The 25123-nt window shown below is 38.8% G+C and overlaps 1 protein-coding gene across 2 annotated transcripts in view; it reads left to right on the forward strand.

Moving 5' to 3' along the window:
- Nucleotides 1–25123, forward strand: part of soga1 (suppressor of glucose, autophagy associated 1) — a 43061-nt gene that overhangs the window by 5953 nt on the left and 11985 nt on the right. For both annotated transcript variants that reach the window (XM_058409569.1, XM_058409570.1), the window contains exons 3-6: nucleotides 5500–5658; nucleotides 19849–19911; nucleotides 20116–21411; nucleotides 23271–23399. In XM_058409569.1, the coding sequence (XP_058265552.1) occupies nucleotides 5500–5658; nucleotides 19849–19911; nucleotides 20116–21411; nucleotides 23271–23399 (1647 nt within the window). The remainder of the gene's footprint in view (nucleotides 1–5499; nucleotides 5659–19848; nucleotides 19912–20115; nucleotides 21412–23270; nucleotides 23400–25123) is intronic.

The following is a 25123-nucleotide window of genomic DNA, read 5'->3' on the forward strand; positions in this document are numbered from 1 at the left end:
TCCAGGATAAAATGTTGAATACAATATTCATGTTTTTGTTGTTTTGGGGGATGTGTTCGGCCACTAATCACCCCTCTATCTGTTGCTGTTTGGTACATTCTGAATGAATGAATGACCAGCATTCACAGTTCAGTCGTGCTCTTGCTGTCTGTGTAACTAATGTTTTGTTTGATTTCGAATCATGCCTTCAGCAGTTCCCACATTGGCTTTTTCCTGTCAATTCACAGAGCACTAGATGATGTCATGTTATGTAGGTCATGAGGGAGACTGTGAGGACTGATACTTGGAATTTAGGGAAAGCCCAGCACTCTTTGCTGCCCTCTTATGCATTGACCTATTTTTTCAAAACCCCAAGAACCAGTGCTTAGGGAGATAGGGGCAGGGAAAGAGAGAAAAAGAAAACAGTGAGAGTGAGAGAGAGAGAGAGAGAGAGAGAGAGAGAATGTGCTCTATGTCATTAAGATGGCTGTTATGGTTAAGTGACCGTAGGTTGAAGCAGCACTCTACATTTATCTGAAACTCTGTTGAAGAAAATGGCCAGACTATGAAGAGGAGATCACAGAGACCTACACAGGAAGAAGCTTTCCTTGAGCCTCAGTCTAATCAGTGTTTCCACTCATCTCAGCCAGCTCGCACTCTTGACTGATCCTTAGCTGTTGTTCACCCTTGGTTACTTGATTGCTATTTTGGGCAAGGTTCTTAAAAATGGAGGACGAAGTTATTACGTCAGTCCAGCTACCAAAAGTCTTAAAATATCTGTTTTGTGAATTAGTAAACGTTCCAAGTAGAAACACTGAAACATAAAGCAATAATGAAAAACTGAGGTCACTCGAAAAGTATCTTCGACTGTAAAAGTGTCTTTATGGTTAACTTGGCAAAAATGCTATTAAGTATTCTTTAAATACAGAAAAGACTAGCGAGCTACGTATTAGCCATCCATTTTCAGCCATCTAAACATAAGCTACTTTTTGAGTTGTTAAAGCTGTGTAACATTGTGTTATTTTTATATATTCCCAACTGACTATTTGCACAGCTCACAAATCCCACTAAACTGCTAATTATAACTAAATTGTTTTGTGTATTTTAAAAGCTTGGCTGAGGTAATGGCTGATCGCAATCTTTGCTAAGCTATAATAAAAAAAAAAAAAAAAAACAAGGCCAAAAAAAATAGAACCAATCTCCATCAGGAAAAGTGCCACCCCTCCCCCTTCCTCTTCCCCTTCCACATTCCACAGACAATAAGAGCCACATACATAATGGCTCATGTGCTGCGTTCACATGTCACAGTCAGTCCAAACATCTGACACAACACGCATCAGTGATGACCACTGAGAAGCCTGGCACCACATGGAACCTGGAGCCTAAAAACCCTACTGCTATCTCCAGCTTATTAGAAAAGGCGTGCTACAATTTGTTCGGCAAAAACAGTTTCTTTTTTCCTCTGTGAAGGTACAGTCGGTTGGAAGAGAAGCCAAGGGTGTTCTAAAGGTTCACTCAAGAACAATTCTGGACGCATGTATTATGAAGAATAATACCATATATATTATAAATTAATTATTAGACAAATGTCTAATAATTCTAATTCTGATCTCTGCTCCCAGTCCACAGACATGAGTTGTAGGCTAAATGGGATCTCTAAATTGTACATAGTGTGTGACTGTGGCATCTTGTCCAGGTTGAACCCTGCCTTGTGCCCCAGCTCTCCTAGGATAGGCTCCAGGCTTTCTGTAATCGAGTAGGATAAGCAGTATAAAGAATGGGTGAATAGATGGAGGGATGGATAAGTGTTCTAGGCATGCATTTGTACTGCTAGTGTCTCTGAGAAGATAATAAAAGACTGATTATACTGGCAATATTAATAATTATATTAATATGTACTATTATTATTATATTATTTATAAAATAATAATAATAATAATAATAATATTTTTTAAATTTTGTTAATAATGTTTTTTTTTTTACATTTCTTTTTACTATATTTACAGTCCCCTCTGAACATTTAACATTAAACAGTTACATTCCGTGAGGCAGTTGTTTGTTAGTAGGGTGCCAGGTCATGCAGGACCACACACATACACAGGTATCTCTTTCATAGCTAACTGCACTCCTTTGATTTCTGTTGATTTATTTTTTTTTACATGGTACACACAGACAGCCGATTATGTCTTTGACTCCTGTAGGGCGGGAAGAACCAGACAAGGGAGGGAACAAAGCAGTTTTAACATCTCTAATGCCCCGTGGTATAACACCTCCTTCTCACTTTTAAAACCCCACTGCACTAGCCCTTTTTCCCTCCTCTATCTTGGCTCTGCCTCATTAATCCACCCCCCTGGTGTCCTCTGCTTTACCATATCAAAGCAGCACCTTTTAGGAGTGCTAAAGCTGGCAGACAGATGCAGGTAGGTGGTGACAGACAGGAAGGTGGAGAGTTCAGCACAAATAAAACAACTACTTTCAGAGGACTGTTTAAAAGATTTTGCAAGGATGCATTTTAATGTATTTCATATTTCCCTTTTTGGTGACATTATAAATAAAGCAAATGCACTCAAAATAATCCACTTAAAATATTATCTTATTATTGTTTTGGCTTTTTTTTTTATTGCCTTCTGTTCCCGAGGAATCATGATAAGCACTGCCACTATAAAGCAACAGAAAGTGTCGGGAAGGCTTGTGTAGTGAATAAGAACATTGATGCATTGACACTAACATAACTGACTCTGTGAAGAGCCAAAGTGCAACTGAGAGCACGACTGTATTGATGGGACAACACAAAGAGTAACTGGTGGAGTGTCAGAGATGGACAGTGATGGTTTATTCTGCAAAACAAAAATGGGAAAGAACTAGAAGGAATAGATACACAAGTGAGAGGAGGCAGAGAGAAAGTGGCAAGGCAAGCGCTTGTATAAATTCAAGGATGGTATGTACACAGAGGGGTATTGTGGGTACCCAGCTGCTCTCTGGCCTTGATTCAGATTCAGAGCAGGGATTGGTAAGAGAGAAATGAGAACCACTATATAGTCAGACTCACAAATGTCCACTATGCTCTTGTCTTTGTAGTGAGTATTGCCTTGTATTGACTCCATTCTTTCTCATCACACACTGTGCCTTGACTCTGTTATTTTATAGATAAACGTATACACCAACCAGGCATAACAGTATGACCACTGAGAAGTGAAGTGAATAACACTGATTATCTCCTCATCATGGCACCTGTTAGTGGGTGGGATATATTAGGCAGCAAATGAACATTTTGTCCTCAAAGTTGATGTGTTAGAAGCAGGAAAAATGGGCAGGAGCAAGGATTTGAGCGAGTTTCACAAGGGCCAAATTGTGATGGCTAGACGACTGGATCAGAGTATCTCCAAAACTGCAGCTCTTGTGGGGTGTTCCCGGTCTGCAGTGGTCAGTATTTATCAAAAGTGATCCCAGGAAGGAAAAGTGGTGAACTGGCGACAGGGTCATGGACGGACAAGGTTGATGCACGTGGTGAGCGAAGGCTGGCCCGTGTGATCCGATCCAACAGACAAGCTACTGTTGCTCAAATTGCTGATGAAGTTAATGCTGGTTCTGATAGAAAGGTGTCAGAATACACAGTGCATGAACGGTCAGGGGACCAACACAATATTAGGCAGGTGGTCATAATGTTATGCCTGGTCGGTGTATAACATTGTGTATAACATAATATTGTGTAAAATCATCTTGCACATGCAGTCAGTGAATTTTTCTTGTTTCTAGGGGGTGTGGTTGTTTTTTTGTGGGCAATTTGTACTCACACATCATTTGTTCTTCAAATACATCAAATGTTATCATGTTCCAGCTTCTATGTACTATCTTGGGGTCTGTCTCAGTCAGCTCCCTACGTCATGAATCAGTATATCACACACATGAGTTGAGTCACTGGTAAGGACCTTAGCTCACTGCACATTGGGACACTGATGACTAAATTTCCAGGGAAATTCTAATTTCCTTATCAGTCACTGTAAAAACTATGTAAAAACAAAAGTATTTAAGTTTTATAGGTGATATAAATTTCTTAATAACATGCAACTCTGTCATGGTGCTTCAAGCAGGCTAGCCAATGGATTTTTTAAACACTTAAAAGCCATTAGAGTCAGACAAGCCATATATACTGTGGAATATCCAAAAGAGTTAAAGAGTACTAATGTAACTAGTCATCTATAACAACAATAACAAGCTACTTATATTTTGAAACAAAGTTGGGAGAAAGATTGTTCCCCTTCTTTATTTGAGCTAAAAAAGTGTTATTCAGAAAATAAACAGATTTTAAGTTAAATTGTCTTTATTTCTCACATATACATTACTGCACAGTGAAATTCTTTCTTCGCATATCCCATCCTTTGGGGTTGGGGACGGAGCACAGGCTCAGCCATGATGCAGCACCCCTGGAGCAGGGTGGGTTGAGGGCCTTGTTCAAGGGCCCAGTGTTGGCAGCTTGGCAGTGCTAGGGCTTGAATAGCCAACTCCCTGTTAACAAGGGAGCTGATTGAAAAGCACCCTTGCTTTTTGACAAGATGAAGTGAATACTGAAGATCAATGAATGATAAGTGGACATAATGCATATTCCAACACATCAGAGCTTGTTTTATTATACTGCAAATAGACTTCTGTGTGTGTATATGTGTGTGTGTGTGTGTGTGTATGTGTGTGTGTGTGTGTGTGTGTGGACAGCAGGTCTCTTTACCTCTCCCATCCCTGGCAACAGCCCTTTTTAAGTAGCATGGTTTCCTGATGGAAAAGTACAACGCACTTTCATGCTTCTTGAGGAAGACATTAATTCTACACCCACTGTTAGTCTACAATACATCTCTTTAGTTTAGCTCTTCAAAATAAATATTATGGAACAATCATAAGGTGTTGCAAAAAAAAAAAATTAATATGTGATTTTTAAAAAATATTTAATTGTTGCGGAGTTCATTTCCATTTTCAAAATGTATTTCCCCAACAAAAGAAGTAATTCAGTGGTTTAAAAAAATCCCCTTTGTATTAATATGGACTGACATCTGGCTACTTTACCACAGACACGCACACATTCATGTGGAACTCCTGCAATTACAACACACAACTAACTATAACATCAGTCTCTTCTACAGCTTGTGATTCATTGCACATCAGACCACTTCCACCCTGTGTCATGAAGAACAGAGACTGTAATGTGGTTTCAAACACATTTAGGAATGGTCACTTTGAACACACCTGATTCATCCTGAGTCAAAGCTAGTGTTAGAACAGCTAAGAACATTAGTTGGAAACCAGTGGTTTAGCTAGATTGGGGTGATCAATCTAGGAATGGGCCAGCGTGGGTGCAGATTTTCATTTCAACCAAGCAGAAGCTACACCTGAGTCTACTGAAGGCCAAGTACAACTAAATAAACAGGTGGAATTAGGTGTGGCTCCTGCTTGATTGGTATGAAAACCTGTACACACAATTGAGCTAGATGATGCAGAGACTTTCTCTCACATTCATTTTTTGCATTCCAGGTGGCCAAGGACGTGTCCATCCGCTTGCACAACGAGCTGGACACAGTGGAGAAGAAGAGGAGTCGACTTGAGCAGGAGAACGAGGAGCTGCAAGTGAAGCTACAGGACCTGGAGGTGGCCAAGCAAGTTCTTCAGGCTGAGCTGGAGAAGAGCCGAGAGGTAGGACACGGGCCAGGCTTCTGAAACATGCAGTATATTAATGTCTGCTGGTTTACCCGGAGCTATTACAACTAACCGCTCTTAAAAAGAAAACTAAATTAAATAGGCTATAGTGTTTAGAGGAATATACATGTTTGACGAAGGGACTAATGAAACTTGGAAGGGAAGTCGCATTGAAGAGCAATATATAAAAATTTTACACAGACTTTAAAGATGTACTTACCGACCCCTTTATTAGGAACACCTGTACATCTGTTAATCCACTGTTTATTTAATCAGTAAATTATGATGCATACAATCATGCCAGGAGGAAATATTTACATCAACCATCAGAACGGGGAAAAATTAGGACCTCAGTGATTTTGACTGAGGCAGTTTGTTGATGATGGTTTAAGTATTTCAGAAATGGGGAACTAGAAAGTTGATCGTTAGGAGCACTTGTAGCTCATCAGACTCGAGATTTGATGTGTTGTGTGTGTCCTGAGATGCTTTTCTGCTCTACACAATTGCAGAGTGATTATCTGAGTCACAGTATCCTTCCTGTTGGCTTGAAACAATCTGGTCATTTTCATCTGAATTCTGTCATCGACATGTTTTTTTGGATTTTTTTTGCACCATTCTGAGTAAATTGTTGTGTGTGAAAATCCTAGATCAGTAGTTTCTAAAAACCAACCCATCTGGCACCAACATCCATGCTACAGTTCTCAAGTTTTTTCTCTTTTCCGATGTTTGATGTCAACGTTATTCAAAGCCCTTAATCTGTCTCTGTATTATTGAATACATGGTGTTGCTGTAATACATTTACATTTACACCATTTGGCAGAATCCTTTATCCAGAGCGACGTACAAAAGTAATATGATCATGGCTGATTAGATAATTGCATGTGTGTGTGTATGTGAGAGAGTGAGTAGGTGTATAGGTGTTAATTAAATGCCCAGTGAGTGTACATGGCTCAGTAAGCATTTCAGTTATAGACATTTTGCATATTGTAGTTGAAATGATTAGCTCAAGGCTAGTCTGTGCTTGAACAGACACCAGAGATGAGCTGTTGACTTTGCCGTTGTAAATGTCATGGATGGGGAAAGACAATAATCGATTTTTTAATAATAAACACACACATGGACTTCAGTGGTGGACTCATTCCGTGAGGCATCAATGGAAGCGTGTGGCTGTAAAGCTCTCTTATATACAGCTTTTTGGTTCATACTGGTACGTTTTGGTTGTGATTTTTTTCCTCCTGGAGAAGAATTGATTATATTAGGCTTTATTAGTGTTTATTAGCTGAGAGGGCCAACCGAATGGCTATCAATTAATGTATCACTTTAAGGGTTCATAGTTTACACTTTGATTTTAGAATGATTTTTGGGACTGTTTTGATTTGGATTGCACACACAGATACTCAGCTGTGGCTTGGCTGCACTTCTGTACGTGGGCTGCCACACAAAGCTGGCAAAGGCCAGAGTGGCTGAATTCCTGAGCTAGGCTTTTCTACAGTTTACTGACCGTTTGTGGGATGCAGGATGTGTGTGTGTATCTGTTTGTGTGTGTTTTACAAACAGATTAAAGCTGTTTACTCGTCATGTTTTGTGTAAAACAACGAATGAGGTTTATTTTATTAATGTAAATGAGAGAAGAAAATACGGAACAGATAAAGATAGGAAGTGGAGACAATTTACAGAATATTATAGAAATGGGAAAGTATATCGTGCAGAATTAAATGGATTTCTTTATAAATAATAGTGCTTTGGTCAGCTTATAGATTATAGTTCAGTTACACATAATGAAGGGTATATAATTGATAATCTCCTGCCAGTTAAGCATTATAAAAAAGATATGTTTGGGCTTACATTGAAATATTTATTGAGAAATGTATTTAATGTGTAGTTCTATGATGTGTGCTGTTAAAGGTGACAGTTTAAGCATAGTCTACATTAAATTTAAAATCAGTAAAACGTAGTGATGAGCCGTGCAACGAAGACAGGACATGCAGGAATTATTTAGGATGTATCGATAACTTCCATCAAGTGTCACCACAGAGCAAAGCACTTTCTGTTTTGTTTAGACAGAATATCAACACATTGATGCTCGACTTGCTGCGACTGCAGAAGGTCAATTAGGAAAACGCACACTGAACTGGCCAACCTCATGTCCTGTCATGTCCATGCTCACACACTCACACACACACACACACACACACACACACACTTTTGTCTCTTGTCTTTCTCATTCGTGCCTCAGATTCCAGCTTTGCTCTCTTTTCTCGCCTTCTCTCCTTCCTTACTTTCTACTCCATTTCATCTGCATCAATCTTCCAGCTGTTAGAAAGCTTCATGGGGGATTTAGACAGGGAAGGAGAACAGGATGGGGGATGTGCAACGCATTTGTAAAATGGCTTGAGGCTGATAATTCTCTGTGGTAAGTCTCTGAGGAAAGAGGAGTCAGGCCTTTTAAAGCAGTAGTCGGTCGGACAATCAAACTTACAGTAAATTCCATTTTATTCTGAATGTCATTAATTGGCCGTCTTTGGTATTTGGTGTTTGCTTCAGATATGAAGTGTGAGGATGATCAGGGAACTAGCAGATATACCTGGTAGCCATATCAGATTTGTGGCTTCAGTGCAGAGAAGAAACACACACACACACACACACATACACACACACACACACACGTATATATACATCTATATTCTTCAAACAAAGATACTGTCAAAATTATATTTTATAATATAAATTCCAGCCATTTTTTTTATGCTAAAACAGGCTCTCTTACTTTATTTCCTTTCTCTTTTGACCCTTATTGTTCTATTGGTAAACATATACAGCAGGTCACCTGTAATGCACTTAAGAATATGGCTTCTCTGAGGCTACAAAAATGACCCAGTAATAACCCATAAAAAAATAACCCAGTAATGCTCTGTGTGTGTGTGTGTGTTTGTTTGGTTTGTGTGGGGTAAGCTGCCAGCAACACTTTAAAAGTAGTAGTTCTAAGTTATAAAGCTAAAATTAAAGCCAACCCATGGCCCAGTTCTCCCAGTTAGCCACTCTAGCATTGTGGTATGGTCACCCTGGAAGAGACCACTCGGCACCATTTAAATAGAAATCTTTTCTCATATGATAAAGGTGTAATTTAACCAATTAACAGAACCACCAATTGTTCTTTTAATTTGTCACTTGTATGTAAAGGGTTGTGTCTGTATAGAAGAAAAGTCGAGAACCTGTGGCCTCTGAGCCACATGTGGCTCTTTGACTAAACATAATGTGGCCTGCCCGGTGTCTCTGACCTTTCATAGTATATGATCCTTAAAAACTTATACATATCATTAGAGATCAGTTTCCTGCAGAAAATGCAGTCATTACAATTCCTTACTGAGTGTGAATTCTGACACAGAGTGTGCTTTCATGACACCCAACCATTAACCATTCAACATTAACCAAAATGGAAAAATTGCTCTTTGTTGTAAAAACCCCTGGTATCCCTAGGAGCTCATTTCACTGTGACCATGTTATCAGAGCTGTCCTAGCCAATATGACAAAAATATTAGTAACCATACAAATTCATGGGATAAAATTGCCAGGGAAGTACCGCTGTGTGTTGGCCTTAGTTTCAATTTCTAAACAGGAAGTGCATAAGCAATGACCGGTATTAAAATAAAAGGTTTGTGCTGAGTCATTATGCAATGACAAAGAATTTCTATTCATATTCCTATAGTTCTATTAAGTCTACACTTAGTGGGATAATCTGAGATTCAACTGTCAGACACATTAAACAGGAAGACTAAAAAGAAACATGCCACATACTGTATTTTCATTATACATGACATTTAAACTGCTTACGCCTAATTAGTCACAAATATTACATAAGGAACAATAAACAGAAACTATTGTTTGTTTTCATATGCTATTGTAATGTATAACCATAACCCCAAGCCGTTCTCTGTGTTTGCTATGTGGGAAGATCTTGTTTATCCATCATCTGATCTGACCTGTCTCTGGTTTTGTCTCTAGAACAAAAGTAACAGTCTAGTCTATTCTTTTGTCTTTTCTAAGGCTGTTAACTTCAAAGCAGTGCTATTATTATGTGTTTGTGGGTCATTAGAATTGATTATGCATGGAACAGCTATATTTACTATAGAGGTCAACAAAAAAACAAGACACACACACACACACACACAAAGACAGGTCACTTAATAAAATGTTGAAGACAGGATGGACAAAGGCTTGTTCAGGGATTTGAATCTTATACACATACAGATGCAGCGGTGATCAGAGATGAATTACTTTCACGTTGCAATAAAAAACCAGACTCTCACCCTCACTGTACTGAGTTTTATGTCTGAAAATGTTATCCCATCAGAAGGAGGTCCCTAAACCCAAAACCGTGGACATTTGTGAATATTTTAAATATCTAGTGCTTTCTTTCTTTTCAACACCATCAGCTGTTTGAAGAATTTGTAGCCTTACACACTCCCATGGCTGTTGTTTTTCTGTTCCTCCTTCTTTGTTTCCCCACCCTTATCTTTGGAAACACTTATTGGATGAGAGGTGTTTTGAAGTGTCAGGCTGCCGGACCCAGTGGGATACACTGTCCATGTGAGAAGCTTTTAAAGGGACCAGGGATGCGTTCACTTGGTTTTTGGAGTCTGTTGGGAGCCATTGTTGTCTGGGTTGAAATGTTGAGTGCTGCAGCGGTAGGGGGAAGTGAGTGATTGTGTGTGTGTGTTGGCGTGTGTGCGTATGTTTTAAAGGGTTGAAAGGATACTAGGGATACTGTGAGTAACAGCCTTCAACATTTACAAACACTAAGCCTTTGTTGTTGTGATAACTGGTTATCCATGCCTTTAACCTTGGACATGTGAATATCACTGAGAAGAGGAAAGGAGCATCAGTGTGAGATGATGGGAAATTCACGTTTCTGTATATTACAAAGGAATTACACTATATATAGATGCTTGAATTGCATCTGACCAAATATGCCAACATATTACCATTTACATTCTGTGATCAGCAATTCTATGTGATCCGATTTTTCCGATCCAAAACCATGCTCTGTTTTGGACTAATCTGCCAAAGCTGAATTCCCCCCCCCAAAAAAGGTATGACCATCTTTACTGGGAGAAAGAGTGTTCCAAGTGATGCTTGCTCTACCATTTGTGTTGTGAAAGCTTGATGCGTATCACAAACCAGTAGAAAGTAGAAAGCATTTGGAAGGCTTTAATGTTTGGGAGCCTTGCCCTGATACTCTTATCCTGAAGAAACAGGTGCATGCACCTCCTCAAACAAGATCAGAGATAATTTGATTGATAATTTGAAAGATTTGATTATAACTACTACCATCTACCCAGGTCATCTGTATAGCAGACACATGTTCTCTCTCTCTCTCTTGCATGGTACATTATTCAGAACATCTGCCACTTCTATTTATGGCTTTAATGCTGTTCTAATAGTGCTGTCACTAAGCTGCAGCACCAAACATCTTGTGATGTCAGACAGCACAGAACATAGTGAGCCGTAGTGCTTCATTTTAGTTTCTATTTCGATAGTGTGTTTAACAAATAACATTACCACAGTGCGTCTGTTGCATACACACAAACCCACACAAAGACACACACTTGTGCATCTTGACAAACACTGACCAGGATCCGTTCTATGGATCCCCTATGGAAACTACGCTGCTCTTACTGTCGACAACCCTCTACCTTCTTGATGCACACCTCTACTGCTGCAGTCTTCTCTGTCAGAAAGCTAACTAATACACACTTTTAGCTATTAGTAATGACGAAGGAAGAATTACTAAAATGCTACACTCACATACTTAACAAGCTGACTGTTTACCATGGTGAGTGTTTAACATAGCTTTGCTTTGTTATCATAGATTTGTTGATATTATTTTAGACAGATCCTTCATAGATGTCCTCAGCTTGCTGTCTATAGACTAATAAAAGTGTTCTTTGAGACAGTGAAAATGTAGCAGTGGAAAGTGACAATGAAAAATAAAAAATTGAATAGTTTTGTTTAAATACGGACACAGGAAAGAAACTCCCAGCAAACTATGTGAAACCAGGTCCTACTACATTTGGCTAATGCAAGGATAGAACTGAGTGATGCCAGCATTTAAACACACAGTTTTATGCACTGTGAATCAAAGCCTTAACCACTGAACCACCACAACTTAGTTCAACTCACTCTCAGTGAATCTCTTAGTGGAATTAATTCAGGTGTAGAAGTGTTTGAATAAGGATGGAATAGGCTCAGTACTGGAGGCTTGAGAATTAAGGCCTCCAGTTTCACCTTTAGGATTGGCTTGGTAATGGAGAATGTCAAGTTGATCTCCAGGTATGGCTTGGAAATGAAGCTGTGGTGTGTGGAGTCCTCCAGGTAAACCTTGTAGTGACTGGTGAGCAGCTGAGCACTTGTCCCAGTAACTTTCTGAAGTCAAGGTCAGAGCGGCACTGCGACACTTTTGCCTTCCTGCCATGCCTGTGATTTAGGCAAAGTATTGTCAGATGCAGAGAGTGGGCACAGGTGCAGATGGGCTTTCTTTTAAAAAATCCAAAAGGAAATACAAAGGCAGATAATTAAAAAAAGGGGCAGGGGCAAAATCAGGTAAAAAAAAAAAAAAAACAGCAGGCAAAAGACAGGTCTGAATCAGGCTGTGGTCTCACAAGGCAGAAACACAGGCTGTGGTCACAACATGACTAAGTCAAATCTAGGTATTCACAGAGAAGATGGAACAAAAGGCTTAACGTTGCACACTATCCTCCCAAGAAACTATGCCCCTGGCTTGAATCAATGTGTGTTACTAGAACTAGTTGTGGTGGCTCAGTGGTTATGGTATTGAGTTACAGATACGAAGACTGTGCCCTATCTCCCTCAGCAGAACAAGTCAGTATATTAGTACAGTATATTAGACCGACAAAAATAAGAAGTAATTCATTGGTTCTTTCCTGATATTTAACATAATTCGATGATGTTATACCATCATGTGGGACCAATTTATACTAATAAGACTAGTCTATTAAAATGTATTTTCACTACTACGTTAACAATATGCATTAGTCTCTTTGTGTCCACATTTAGCCAGGTATTTTTTCCAGTCCAGTAATTGTGCATTGTGACGAATCAGCCCTCAATGGGGTTTGACAGTAGATGGATGCTTACATGTTAAAAAGATCAATTTACAAGCCATTAAAGTGCCAACAACTACACTGAATAAAATTAAACTGCCATTGAAGGGGCTTTGTAGATTAATCAGGGCCTAGAAGTTGTCGACATAATAAATGAGGGACAGGATTAGCTCCATTAAAGATACAGGATTTTTCATTTTTTCTCTTAGAGAGATTCTAAGAGATGTAGAGAAAAGGTTTCCTTATCGTTTTTTTTTCTTGTGCTGTGAATTGCAGATAGTCAGTGATGTTTTGCTTTTGTGTAGTGATGGAGGAGTTGGGTGAGTCATCATACACTTATAATACATGGTCCAGGAGTTCTACCTACTGTAGAAACATATAACAGATGATCTCTCATGTGTGTGAGCAAATGCTTGCATGGTACAGACACTTTTAGGCCAGACTTTGGATTGTGCTTGTTGTGTCTTTATGCCAGACTGACTGCGTTCTTTTAACATGTCATCCTTTATTAGGTTTACGCCAAGGAATTTGACCTAGTTCCCTTCTCACAATCCTCCTCCAGATGTATACAAAAATCTCTTCATCTCTGAATCCCAGTGTTAGTGTTATCGACATGAATGTGTACCTGAGAAGTTGTATGTGAGGAATTCACTAAGCTGTGTGACTCTGCTGTCTGTAAATGCGCATTAGTGGTTAGCTACTAGTACAAACAACTTGCGTAGTTTCAAATGCTGGATGTTGTCATGCACACATGGCCTTACTGATTAAATTCCCCTCAAATAGGGAGTGTAGCAGCAGCACTCCTTTTAGACTCTCTCTTTTATGCTCCATTAAATTGTGCCTTCTCAAGTTTAAATGGCTGTAAAGCCTTATTGTTTTCTTGATGCCTTAAAAGGTTAGAGTACAGCTATAAATAGGCCATGTTTGAGGGCATGAACGTGTTCTCTAAAGAAGTTGGTTTTTGGTTACCTATTGATTGGGCATTGTTTTTATTCTTATAACAGTCTCTACAGTAGCAAAGTTGGAAGACCTTTGGTGTGGTCCATACTTAAATAATGAACCCTACACAGGACCTTCAATGGCAGACTTTTATAGGGTTGTTCCAACCTGAAGAGATGAAAATCTTTTACTTCAAAGAGCCTTTTAGACAAATGGGATCTGATGGAAGTGTAACTACCCGGGCAAATGAGACAGGGTTAAAGGCATCACAAGGAGTTCCTGGGGGGTTGAAAGTAAATGGAGATGTTTTTCAATAATTACAGATTGTTTGCATTTAATTCATATATTCTTTATGAGTGTCAATTTTCATATTTTGGCCATTAATGAAATGACTATTATTTTAAATAATTTTATACAATTGTTTCTGCTTACTTATATGAAGGGTTCCAATAATTTTGGAGGGCCAGTTTACATACAAAATATATTAACAGCATATTTTTAAAATAGAAATATTTGGCAAAGGCAATAATACAGCTCAAAAATTCCATGTTTCTATTCCTAATTCAGTTACCAGTTTTTGATGCTTAGTGCGTAAATCGAGGAAGATTTTGTCGAGCACATATTACCATTATCCTGCTTTTGTCTGAACGATAATAAGACTTATTTTCATGTTGTCCTACCGTTTTTCATTGCCTCTGAATGGAATTAATAAGGACCAGAATGCTAACATTACCTTTGATTAGGCCAAATCTGGGTGTAAAAAGCTTTCTAATAGTCCTAATAGTTCCTCATAAGTCCTTGGTTGCTGTTGTAGAAAGGACATTTACAATATTTACTGTCCAGTGTCACCCAAATAAAAATCCTTTCTGAGCCTGGTTCCTCTCAAGGTTTCTTCCTCATATCATCTCAGGGAGTTTTTCCTTGCCACCGTCTTGCTCATTAGGGATAAAATAGTAACTTTCATTTGAACTTTATAATTTTCTTCTTCTATTCTTCTGTAAAGCTGCTTTGAGACAATGTCCATTGTTAAAAGCGCTATATAAATAAATTGAATTGAATTTTACCACAAAAAAAAGAGTTTTCTAGTGTTTTCTCTAGTGCCTGTGGAACCATTTGAAAAGCTTTTCATCCACATTGGCGTTGCACCAAGTATTTTTATGTGCTGTGTTTTAGGAAGGATGGTTAAGCTAAGCGAAAAAAACCACAACAAAGAGTATTCTTTTTATGGCTGATAAAGGCATTGAGCAAACAGTAGTCTCTCATACAGCTGTGAATACAAAAGGATTTTGTGCATCCAGGAATTCTGCATTTATATTGTACATTATTGTATGCATAACTAATAGTAAAAGAAGAAACATAATCTGTAAAAAAAAAAATTTCTGTTGGTCAAGCTAGGGACATCACTGGTTTAAAAAATCTTTAAAACTCTGTTAATGAGGTATGATTATAGTTAGAAAGAAAAGGCTGCACTACATGCTAGGTCAAGAGAAATCGTTTTAATCCTCGTATAAACCTGCCACCATTTCTTGACATTTAGACGTTTTACGCCGTGAAATCCGTCCATTTAACACTACAAAAAAGATGAACGGAGAGTTTGGTGCCATGACGTCGAGGTGAAAGCGTGTTAGGCTCAGCTGTGTTTGTGTGGCAGAAATACGCTTGTTACTAGGCTATTACGCTGGGTTGTAATATGGCTTTGGAAAAAACTACATCTTTATTCATCATGGCGTTACAGAGATGAGCTGGGGGGAGGGTGGGGGGGTGTCTCAGCACACCCACTGTTCATCTTACTGTAACATTTAGATGACCTCTTTGTTGTTCTCTGGCCTGTTGATGGTGGGGAATGATTACATACTGTGAATGCCAAAGGCTTTTAAGCTGCACCTTAAGGCTGTGTACTTCAAGTGATGTATCTGATTCAAACAAAAAGCAGGATTTCTCTGGTGTTCTTGAATCTTCTTTAGTTATTAATTCCTTTTATGCAGGGTGTGTGTGTGTGTGCAGTATGCATGCTATACACGTTGCTGCACATCTCTTGAGCCCTACAGGGATTTAGCTTTAATTAGAAAAGCCTTCTCTGGCTCTAATTAACAGTAACATCTAATAGTATTATAAAATAGCTGTCTCATTAAGAAGTGGACACAGGCTCAAGCTTTTCTGGATGGTATGGCAAGAGACTTAGTGTATATGTCATTTATTCTATAAATTACTCTACAAAAAAAGCGTGATTTGTAAATTGTTTACACGCTTTTAACAGTCCCAGGGAGAGAGAGCTTAGCTGTGTGTGTGTGTGTTTTGGATGGGTGTATTTTATCCTCAGCATATGGGCTCTCCCTAGGGCTCCATCTCAGGTGTCATTGTGCAGCTTATGGGTTATAAGGGTGGGATCTGCACTGGCCAGTAAACTGCTTGCAAATGTGAACAGGCAGGAATGTGGGCCAATAAGGATTTTGGATGGAGAGAACAATGGAAATAAAAACCGCTGAAATTAAAGTCGAGGTTTTAGAGGAAGCACCTCGTTGTGAATCTTGCATCCTATTGCAGAAGGAGAAATGACAAACAGCGCCACTTCATTTCGGTTAATATTCAGATAGCTTATGCAAAAAAAGGATGCAAATGAAAAAGTTGCTGGCTTTATTGTTTGCATGAGTGTGGTCTGTGTGTATTTGTATCAGCACGTGTGTGTATTTGAGAAAAAGAGAGAGAGAGAGAGAGAGAGAGAGAGACATTATGTGTCTTTGGAAGGAGAGGAGCTACCTCCTGTCAAGAGGATTTTCAAGGCTGCCATTTCCTGTTTCCCTCCACCACCCCACCACCCCTCAGTTGGTTCCATCAGCCTCGACTGTCACCATGGGAACCTATTATGGTCTGTTGCACCCATATGCATTCTGCAAATGTGAAAAATCAAAAAGCTTTAAAAATCGTCCCCCTGCTATTGTCTCTGCTACTGTATGTTTCTCCGCTCACTTCTGTTCCTAGCCCGTAGCTATGCATTTTAGCACTCTCAGCTCATTAACTCATGAAACTAGACTGATCTCCAACTCTACCACTTTTTCTTTTTTCTTTTTTTTTCTTTTAGCTCTGATGAGAAATTATAGTAGTAATAACTTCTGAAGCCAACAGGAAAGCATTTTTTTATTAGCATGTTATTGCAAGCAGAAAACAGGCTCATTGTACCAGCTACATACACTGTCCAGAGGCACCAATGATTTTTAGTCCTTTCTTCCAAGCTTTATTTTCTTCATAATATCTCAACACACACTTAATGAGAGGTCATGTATGACAGAATAAGATAAAAGCATGTTTTTCTTTTCTTTTTTGCACATCACACAGAAAATAAATGATAACTTAAAAGAGAACTATAAGGAACTGTGGGGAACTGAAGAATTGTCAAACACACCACATGCACTATATTGCCAAAAGTTCTGGGACATCTGCCACAAGGTTTAGGAGTGTGTCTGTGGGAATTTTTGACCAGTGCTTGACCTCACAAATGCGCTTCTAGAGGAATGATGTTGGACGAGAAGGTCTGCCTCACAGTCTCCGCTCTGATTCATCCCAAAGGTGTTCTATAGGGTTGAGGTCAGGACTCTGTGCAGGCCAGTCAAGTTCCTCCACACCAAACTCTCTCATCCATGTCTTTATGGATCTTGCTTTGTGCACTGTTGCGTAGTCATGCTGGAACAGGAAGGGGTCATCCCCGAACTGTTCCTACAAAGTTGGGAGCATGAAATTGTCCAAAATGTCTTGGTATGAAGCTGAAGCATTCCAGAAGAGTTTCTTTCACTGGAACTAAGTGGCCAAGTCCAACCCCTGAAAAACAACACCTGAATTCAATGATTTGAAGGGGTGTCCCAAAACTTTTGGCAATATAGTGTATCTGATACAGGAAATACCTGTGTACCTGAATTGAGAAAATATCCATTCAAATGTTGCTTGGTTGCTTGCTTCTTTGAAATTGTGCCTCAGTGTCTTATGTGTGAATAGAAAATGATTTTTGCCGCTGCTAATTCACGTTAGTGTAAATGTAGGATAATATCGATTCCATTTTGTTTGTCTAAGTAGAAGATTATGAATTTAACCTGGTATTAAGTAATCCTAAACCTTTGCACAAGAGACAATTTTGTTCAGCTCTATCAAGCAGTGACAAGCACAAGATCAGTCCTGAGCTGAACAAACGAATGTCATGTGTCAGGTTTCGGATCCCTTATTAAATTTCATGGTGATGAAACCCGGAGTGTGGGAGTCAGATGACAACACAAACTGTTGAGCCATCCAGAGAGTAGCTAAAGACGGCATGGATCGGTTACACCAAATGTGTTCACCTATAAACTATGGAGTTATATATGATCAGTAGTATATTGTGCCATTGATCGTTTGTAAGATACTGTGCTGCCAGTTACTGTGCTGAAACACGTATCTGTGTATGTACATGACCTCGTCCTGAGATGACGCATTCAGCAGCTGATGAAATTGGAAGTGATTTTAGACTGATTTTGTCTCTTCATGCAAGTTAAGACATTGTGTGTGGATACTTGCCAGAATGTATGCGTGTAAAGTCCTGAGTGTCTTTCAGGAGGCACTGTTTAAAAAAAAGTCAAATAAATAAATAAATAAATAAATAGAAGATTTTTCATTTTAAAAAGATTTGAATTTTAATGATGAATTCCTAATATTGAAAATTTAAGACATTACATTCAAAATATTTATTGCCAAGTATTGTGGATTTACATGAACAAAGAATTTCTCTTGGTGTACTTAAAGTAATGAAGCAAAGAAGCATAAATAAATAAATAAATAAATAAATAAATAAATAGAAGTTATAAAATAAATATAAAAAATGTTAGATTTTAGAAAATTTGAAATAAAAAATATAGAAATATATAAGGTTGAAAATCGTTAGTTCTTGAAATTCATGCTATTTTTCAGTGTTTAGAAATGTCATATTTTAAAAATTCTGGCAAAATTCAACACCAAAAAAAAAAAACTCCCAATAAACACACTGGTGATATAAAGCACTGCACCTCAGTAAAAATAATAATTAATAGCTAATTAATAAAAATAAAAAAAATTAATAATTACTGTTAATAAGTGATTGATAGAATTTGATTCTTTAACCAAAGTGGCTAATACTGCTGAATACAGACAAATTAAGCAAGGCACACATCATGCAAGGTTTCTTTTTTTCCCCAGGCATTTTTCAAAAGAAAGTTATGTCCACGTTTTCTTCTATTTATGATTTCTACTGTGAAAAAAAAACACTGATTTCCAGCTATTCTTTTGTGTAATTTCTGGTGTGGTTCTGTGATAGCACCTCCTAGGGGACACACTCACGTTACGTGCATAAACACTGACTTGCATGCTGTGATGCATGCAAGTATAAAAACCGGCCTTAAGAGGCCTACAGGAGCTGTGTAACTAATGATGTTAGCTCTCTGTAATCTTGTTAGCCCCATAAAAACTCTGCAGAGACCACAGTGGTGAAAGAGATCCAGTATTGAATCGAGCCTTCTGTAATCGTTCTGAATAAGCATATCGATTATAAAACGAATATTTGGTGTTATTTGTAAACGCTTCGCTGCCTGCTTTACTGCGGCATTCTGTCTGATTTGATGCTGCACTTTTACTGTAAGATGAATACTTAAAGGTTCCTCTAGCTATGATTTTTTTCCTCCTCTCTCCTTATTATAAAGGAGTATGTGCCATACTTGAATAACATGTGCTCTGATTAGATTTTAGTGTCCAGGAAATGTGATTTGTTTTTGTCTGCACTGACTCGTGTTATGATGATAGTGCATTCCCTCTCATTCTGCAGTGACACGAGGGTTGGTGGTTTCTATGGAAACCCCAGATCTTATACTGCAGCAGGCTTGGGTGTGGGTTTTACTCCCCCTTCCATGCTCTGTTCATTACAGTGCACGACAGTGTTACTTCTGTAACCATAACTCACACCTAATTTGTTTGTTTACATTACTTTAACTCTATATCTAACTGTAGCTTTGTGCCCTTATTGCTGTGATGATAAATGCTTGGAGTGGTGTGTGTGTGTGTGTGTGTGTATGCTTTTTGCAGTTATTCCTTGTCCCTATAGTTTGTAATTAATTTTACTGTCATGTTTCTCTCCTAGAACTCTCTAAAAAAGCGAGGTGCAAGGCCAAACCACAAACCCGATAAGAAGTCATCACCACAGGTAGAACGTCTGTAATTATTCCATACATTTTAGCACAGTATATTACTGATTATAGTTCACACAGTCAAAGTTGTACCCTGTAGGTAAAGACAACTGGAGTTTTCAGTTCAATGTAAAGAACCTTATCTGTTTTGATTTAGCTTGTTATATATTTGTCGATGTGATTATATATCAGATTTCTAAAAATGTTATCTCTGCTATCAGCCTCCAGAGGATAGTTCTGACCTGAAGTGCCAGCTCCATTTTGCCAAGGAGGAGTCAGCACTTATGTGCAAGAAACTCGCCAAGATGGTGAAAGACAATGAGGCCATGAAGGAGGAACTGACCAAATACCATTCAGTCTATGGTGACATGGACACTTCACTGACTGTGGATGAGGTGGCTGACTCGCCCCACACGCGTGAAGCCGAGGTCCGAGTTCACCTGAAGTTGGTTGAGGAGGAAGCTAACCTGCTGAGTCGACGGATAGTGGAGCTGGAGGTGGAGAATCGTGGTCTCCGGGCTGAAATGGATGACATGAAGATTCAGGAGACCCCTGGAGGTCTTGCAGTTGGGACAGGAGTTGGGCAGCTACTAATTTCACCTTCAGTTGAGAATGTTATGGAGATGCAGCGGCACCTGCAGTTTGTAGAAGAAGAAGCAGATCTGCTGAGAAGGTCACTGATTGAGATGGAGGAGCAGAACAAACTCTTGATGAATGAACTTAATCGGTACAAGTCAGAGCTTCCTCCTGATTCTGACATTGAGTCACCCTCCACTATCCTTCCTCCATCCATCACTCCTGGAGTAGCAGCTTCTGAAGAAGGAGCTCTAAATGAAGCATCCCAAGAAGAGCTCTTGGCAGCCAGGCTTCAAATCAATGACCTGAGCAGTAAAGTAAAAAAGCTTCAGTATGAGAACCGCATTTTGCTGTCCAACCTCCAGCGCTGCGATCTGGCTTCCAGACATGTGGACATTCGGCCTGCTCTGGAAACTGATGCAGAGGCAGGGGACTCGGCTGAGTGCGTGCCCAGCCAAGAACGTAATGATAGCCCGATGGATGGTGAAGAAAACCAGCCTCTGGAGGAAAGGACTGAAAAAGTGTCAGGAAACAACCATTCTGATCAGTGCCTCAACATCAAAGAACTTTTGGCCATCCGTGAGCAGGCCCAAATAATTACCTCAGCAATCCAGCTCCTCATGTCTGCCGATTCCAACTGTCTTTTAGCCGTCTCATCAGACACAATCTTACATAAAATGACAGCTAGGGAACCCGGAGAAGTCGGGTTCCCGGAGAAGAACCAAGTGCAGAGTTCTAATCTGTCTCTAGTTGAGGCCCTTCACAGTAGGCTTCAGTCTCTGCAAGCCCAGCTGCTGGCTCTCAGTCAGAGGATAGAGGTCCTTGGGGAGTCCCCTGAAAATAAGCATGTGAAGGGGCTGCCGTCTTTTGCCCTAGTCTCTCAGTCAACAGAGCCCTGCCCTGTAGATACCCAGGTCAATCAGATCACAGTTCACCAGAAGGTAAGAACCTTTGATTGTCAGCACTGCCTTGAAACTTTTAAACGCTCGTTTTCATTTCGTTTTCTTTTATCCCTCCTTTTTTATTGAGAGCAAATTAATTTCTTTGCTTTGCCTTTTATATTATTGCTAACTTACTAACATTGCTCTGTTCATTTTATTTATAAAGCCTGCCGACCAGTGCAACTGACTAGTGCATGCTCTTATTTTGAGACATCTTGGCCTCTAATGGAGTATATTGTGGCTAGTGTTACACTGCTCATCTTGAATCAAATTCCATGTTAGACGTCTTCGAGAGAGTTATCAAATCTTTTCGGAAATAAGTTTTATTTATGAATAGACAAAACACCTCTGTATAAATTGCTGAGCCCGAGTTACTTTGTTTTTATAGAATCACAGTGGAATTCACACAATCCATTCAATCAGATGCAGCCTATAAGGTTCAATATTATAGAGCCTCTTACTGTATATTCTTATATGTGATACATTGAAATGTATGGATATATGTGTCCTAGTATATCATCTGACAAACACAACATTATTTATCAAAAAGATTACTTTTATAAACATAAAGATGTATCTTGGATCGATGTTGTATGTAAGTATCATGTAAAGATTTTGTGTTGCCTAAGTAACTAAGCTACTGTTCAGTGAAATAGCCAGAGCATGAACGGACAATGGGACATTTATTAACATTTCAATAACGTGCGCCTTTCTTTCAGAAGTGACTTAAAGGGCAGAATTTTTAGGTCTATACTGACATGAAGAGTATTCGTGTGGCCATTTCGTGAGTGGCTAATATAGGCTAATATAGAGTTGATGATGTTCCCTGCTGTCCACTATGCCCTGAACAGCTGCTTAGTTAACTGAAGGCCAGTTAAAATACATATATGATCTCATTAAAAAAATTAAACCTGATGATTATTTGTTAAAGTAATTCAGAATAAATTGAGCCCACCCTTGGTAATAACACAGAACACATTAGCTGGTTTATGAGATTAAAATATAAAGTAAGTACAAAATTTAAAATATAATGAACTAAATTATTTTTTTTAATTTTCTCAGCAATCATAATAAACAACATATTTGAATAGACAGTAGGCTAACCACTGGATGCTAGCAACCATTTCATTATCTATTATATACATATATACTTATATATATTAATATTTAATCAGAAAATAATGACAGGTATCAAAAAGTACATACATACAGTTAATAGCAGGTGTAAAGCTGGAATATTTTTGTGTGAAACAGGTCAAAAGGCTTAATACATTATGCTGTTTGTTAGGTGCAGACTCCATTAGAGGTCCAACTTTTTAAATCCCAATCCAGACCACTCTGTCTTTCCTTCTTCCTTTCTTTCTTTCCCTGCACGGGCACCATGACCTGTGGTTTCTGTCTTTACCTCTTTCACTCCTTCTCTTTCTCTTGTTCTCTCTTTTGTTATTATTTTCCCACTCTCCTTCCTACCACAGTCAACACTGACTCTACTCATGGGCATTTTGGTTCTTTTTGTCACTCTGTCTTCTGCCACATTGATCAAGCTGTTGTTTCTTTGCATCCTTTTTTTTCTCTTGTGAGGTTATTTTTTTTTTTTTTTTCAAACTGCATGTTTTTATGGACTCAGTTTTGCTTTAACGGTACCATTTTATGTACGATGATTTCTCACCTGCTTCCCTATTCAAATTCCTCTTTGCCTTGTCCTGTCTTGCGTCCTGTATTTGACTGTCCACATTCCAACATGTCTCCTGTCTCCTTCATGACCTGTCTTTCCCATACTCCATTCCTGTTCTGTTGTATTGTTTGATTTTTGTTGCTTTTGTTTCCTTCATTAACTTGCCCATGCATGCATGCAACAGCCCAACATTAGGGACCAAGCAGATGTCAAATGTCAAGATGCCCACCTGTGCAAAGCCGTTGAGAGTGACAGCAATACAGACAGAAACGAAGACCAAGTGACAGACTTGCCGGAGACCAAATGTGCACTGGTAGGTGCTCAGAAACAACAAGCATTCTGTGATTCTTGGAGCGAATACACACATATACGTACAGGCTTGTGGTTTTTCTAGTTTATTGTGTTAAATAAATAAAACCCAAATAATGCTACCATCTTGCATTAACCAACATTTTAAAGGAAATATTGCCATAAAGACAGCCATGGAGAATATAAAATATGTGATTTGTTTAGTACATTAGTTTGTAAAGAATCTTTACAGTAAAATGTTACAGTAAAATCTCAGTAAGAGTATGAGATGTGTCCAAACTTTAGTACTTGTATCAAATCTGGTGTAGTTTGAGAAGTTTGAGATGAAGTTTTGTGCTTTTCTATTTAACAGTAACATAACAAAATGCAGTCTCTAAATTGCCCGTGATTGTGTGAGTGAATGAGTGTGTGTGTGCCCTGTGATGGGTTGGCACTCCGTCCAGGGTGTATCCTGCCTTGATGCCCGATGACGCCTGATGTACGGGCACAGGCTCCCCGTGACCCGAGGATAGATCGGATAAGCGGTACAGACAATGAAATGAAAAGCGAAAATAACAAAATGCATTTTTGCCTTATTAACTTTGAGAGCGTGAGAAAAAGAGTATTTGGCAAAAAATATCACACAACTGCATCTGTTACTGTTTCGTTTTGCATTAATGCATTATTATATATCATAAAGTCTGAGCCAAGTCTCAGCCATTCACTACCAACTAACCCAGATTGCCTAACATACAGTATTTACAGTTAGTGTGATATGATATTAAAACGTGCCTCAGCTAATGCTAATGCCAGCTGTACAGTGTAGAATAAACAACCTCAGGGCCTTGAAAATCAAAGGAGATAGAGAAAGAGAGGGAGAGTTATATAGTCTGCCGATTTAAAGCATCAGTAATGTGTCTTTGTGGGAGGCTCGTAACAAGATTATTGGGAGCTCACTGGGACGGCTGTTTATTACCTGTTTGGCTGCAAGCTTTATTAAAAAGAACAATCGCTGTAAAATGTAAGCCTTCAAAGCTGCATTCAGTCACAGTGATGTAGAATAGATATTATTGCAAAAAAAAAAAACTGAATCATTCAGTGATAAACATCGAAGGATTATATTGAGTTCTGTCCATATTCTCATCAACACACCTTACAATTTGTAATTTAGGTACCTGTAATAAATCTGGGTGTGTTAAGCTGTTTGCAGCTGTAACCCCTGACTGTTATACATGTTTTTAAGACTAACAATGTAATACAAGCACAAGACATATTTAATGGGGGAGGACGGAAAAAGTAGGAGGCTGACCCCCCCCCCAAAAAATGTGGGATATGTGCAGCTAATTTTCTAAATTTTGGGCTGTGTCACAGTGTGGGTTTTCATTGTTCATATAGAGCTTTTAATACTGTCTCATAAGAAAATATGTGACCATTTCAGGACAATAATGAATGGCATCCTAAAAGGCAGTGATAGTGCAGTGGTTTAGATGTTGGACTGTTTATTAGAAGGTTGTGTGTTCAATTCCCAGTACCTTCAAGCTGCCACTGCTGGGCTCTTAACCTTTCAGTAGTATAAAATGAGGTAAATGTAAGTTGGCCTGGATAAGCGTAAATGAAAATATGTGGGGAAGCTTTGTCTTTGTGCCTGTCAGCCCTGGTTCCCGAATGCTGGTTTGCTTTTTAAGAAAAAATCACTACATATTAAACTCTGCTGGGTTTATTTATTTATTTATTTATTTTTAGATAGAC

This window comes from Hemibagrus wyckioides, linkage group LG15, assembly GCF_019097595.1.
Source record: "Hemibagrus wyckioides isolate EC202008001 linkage group LG15, SWU_Hwy_1.0, whole genome shotgun sequence".
Classification (NCBI taxonomy): domain Eukaryota; kingdom Metazoa; phylum Chordata; class Actinopteri; order Siluriformes; family Bagridae; genus Hemibagrus; species Hemibagrus wyckioides.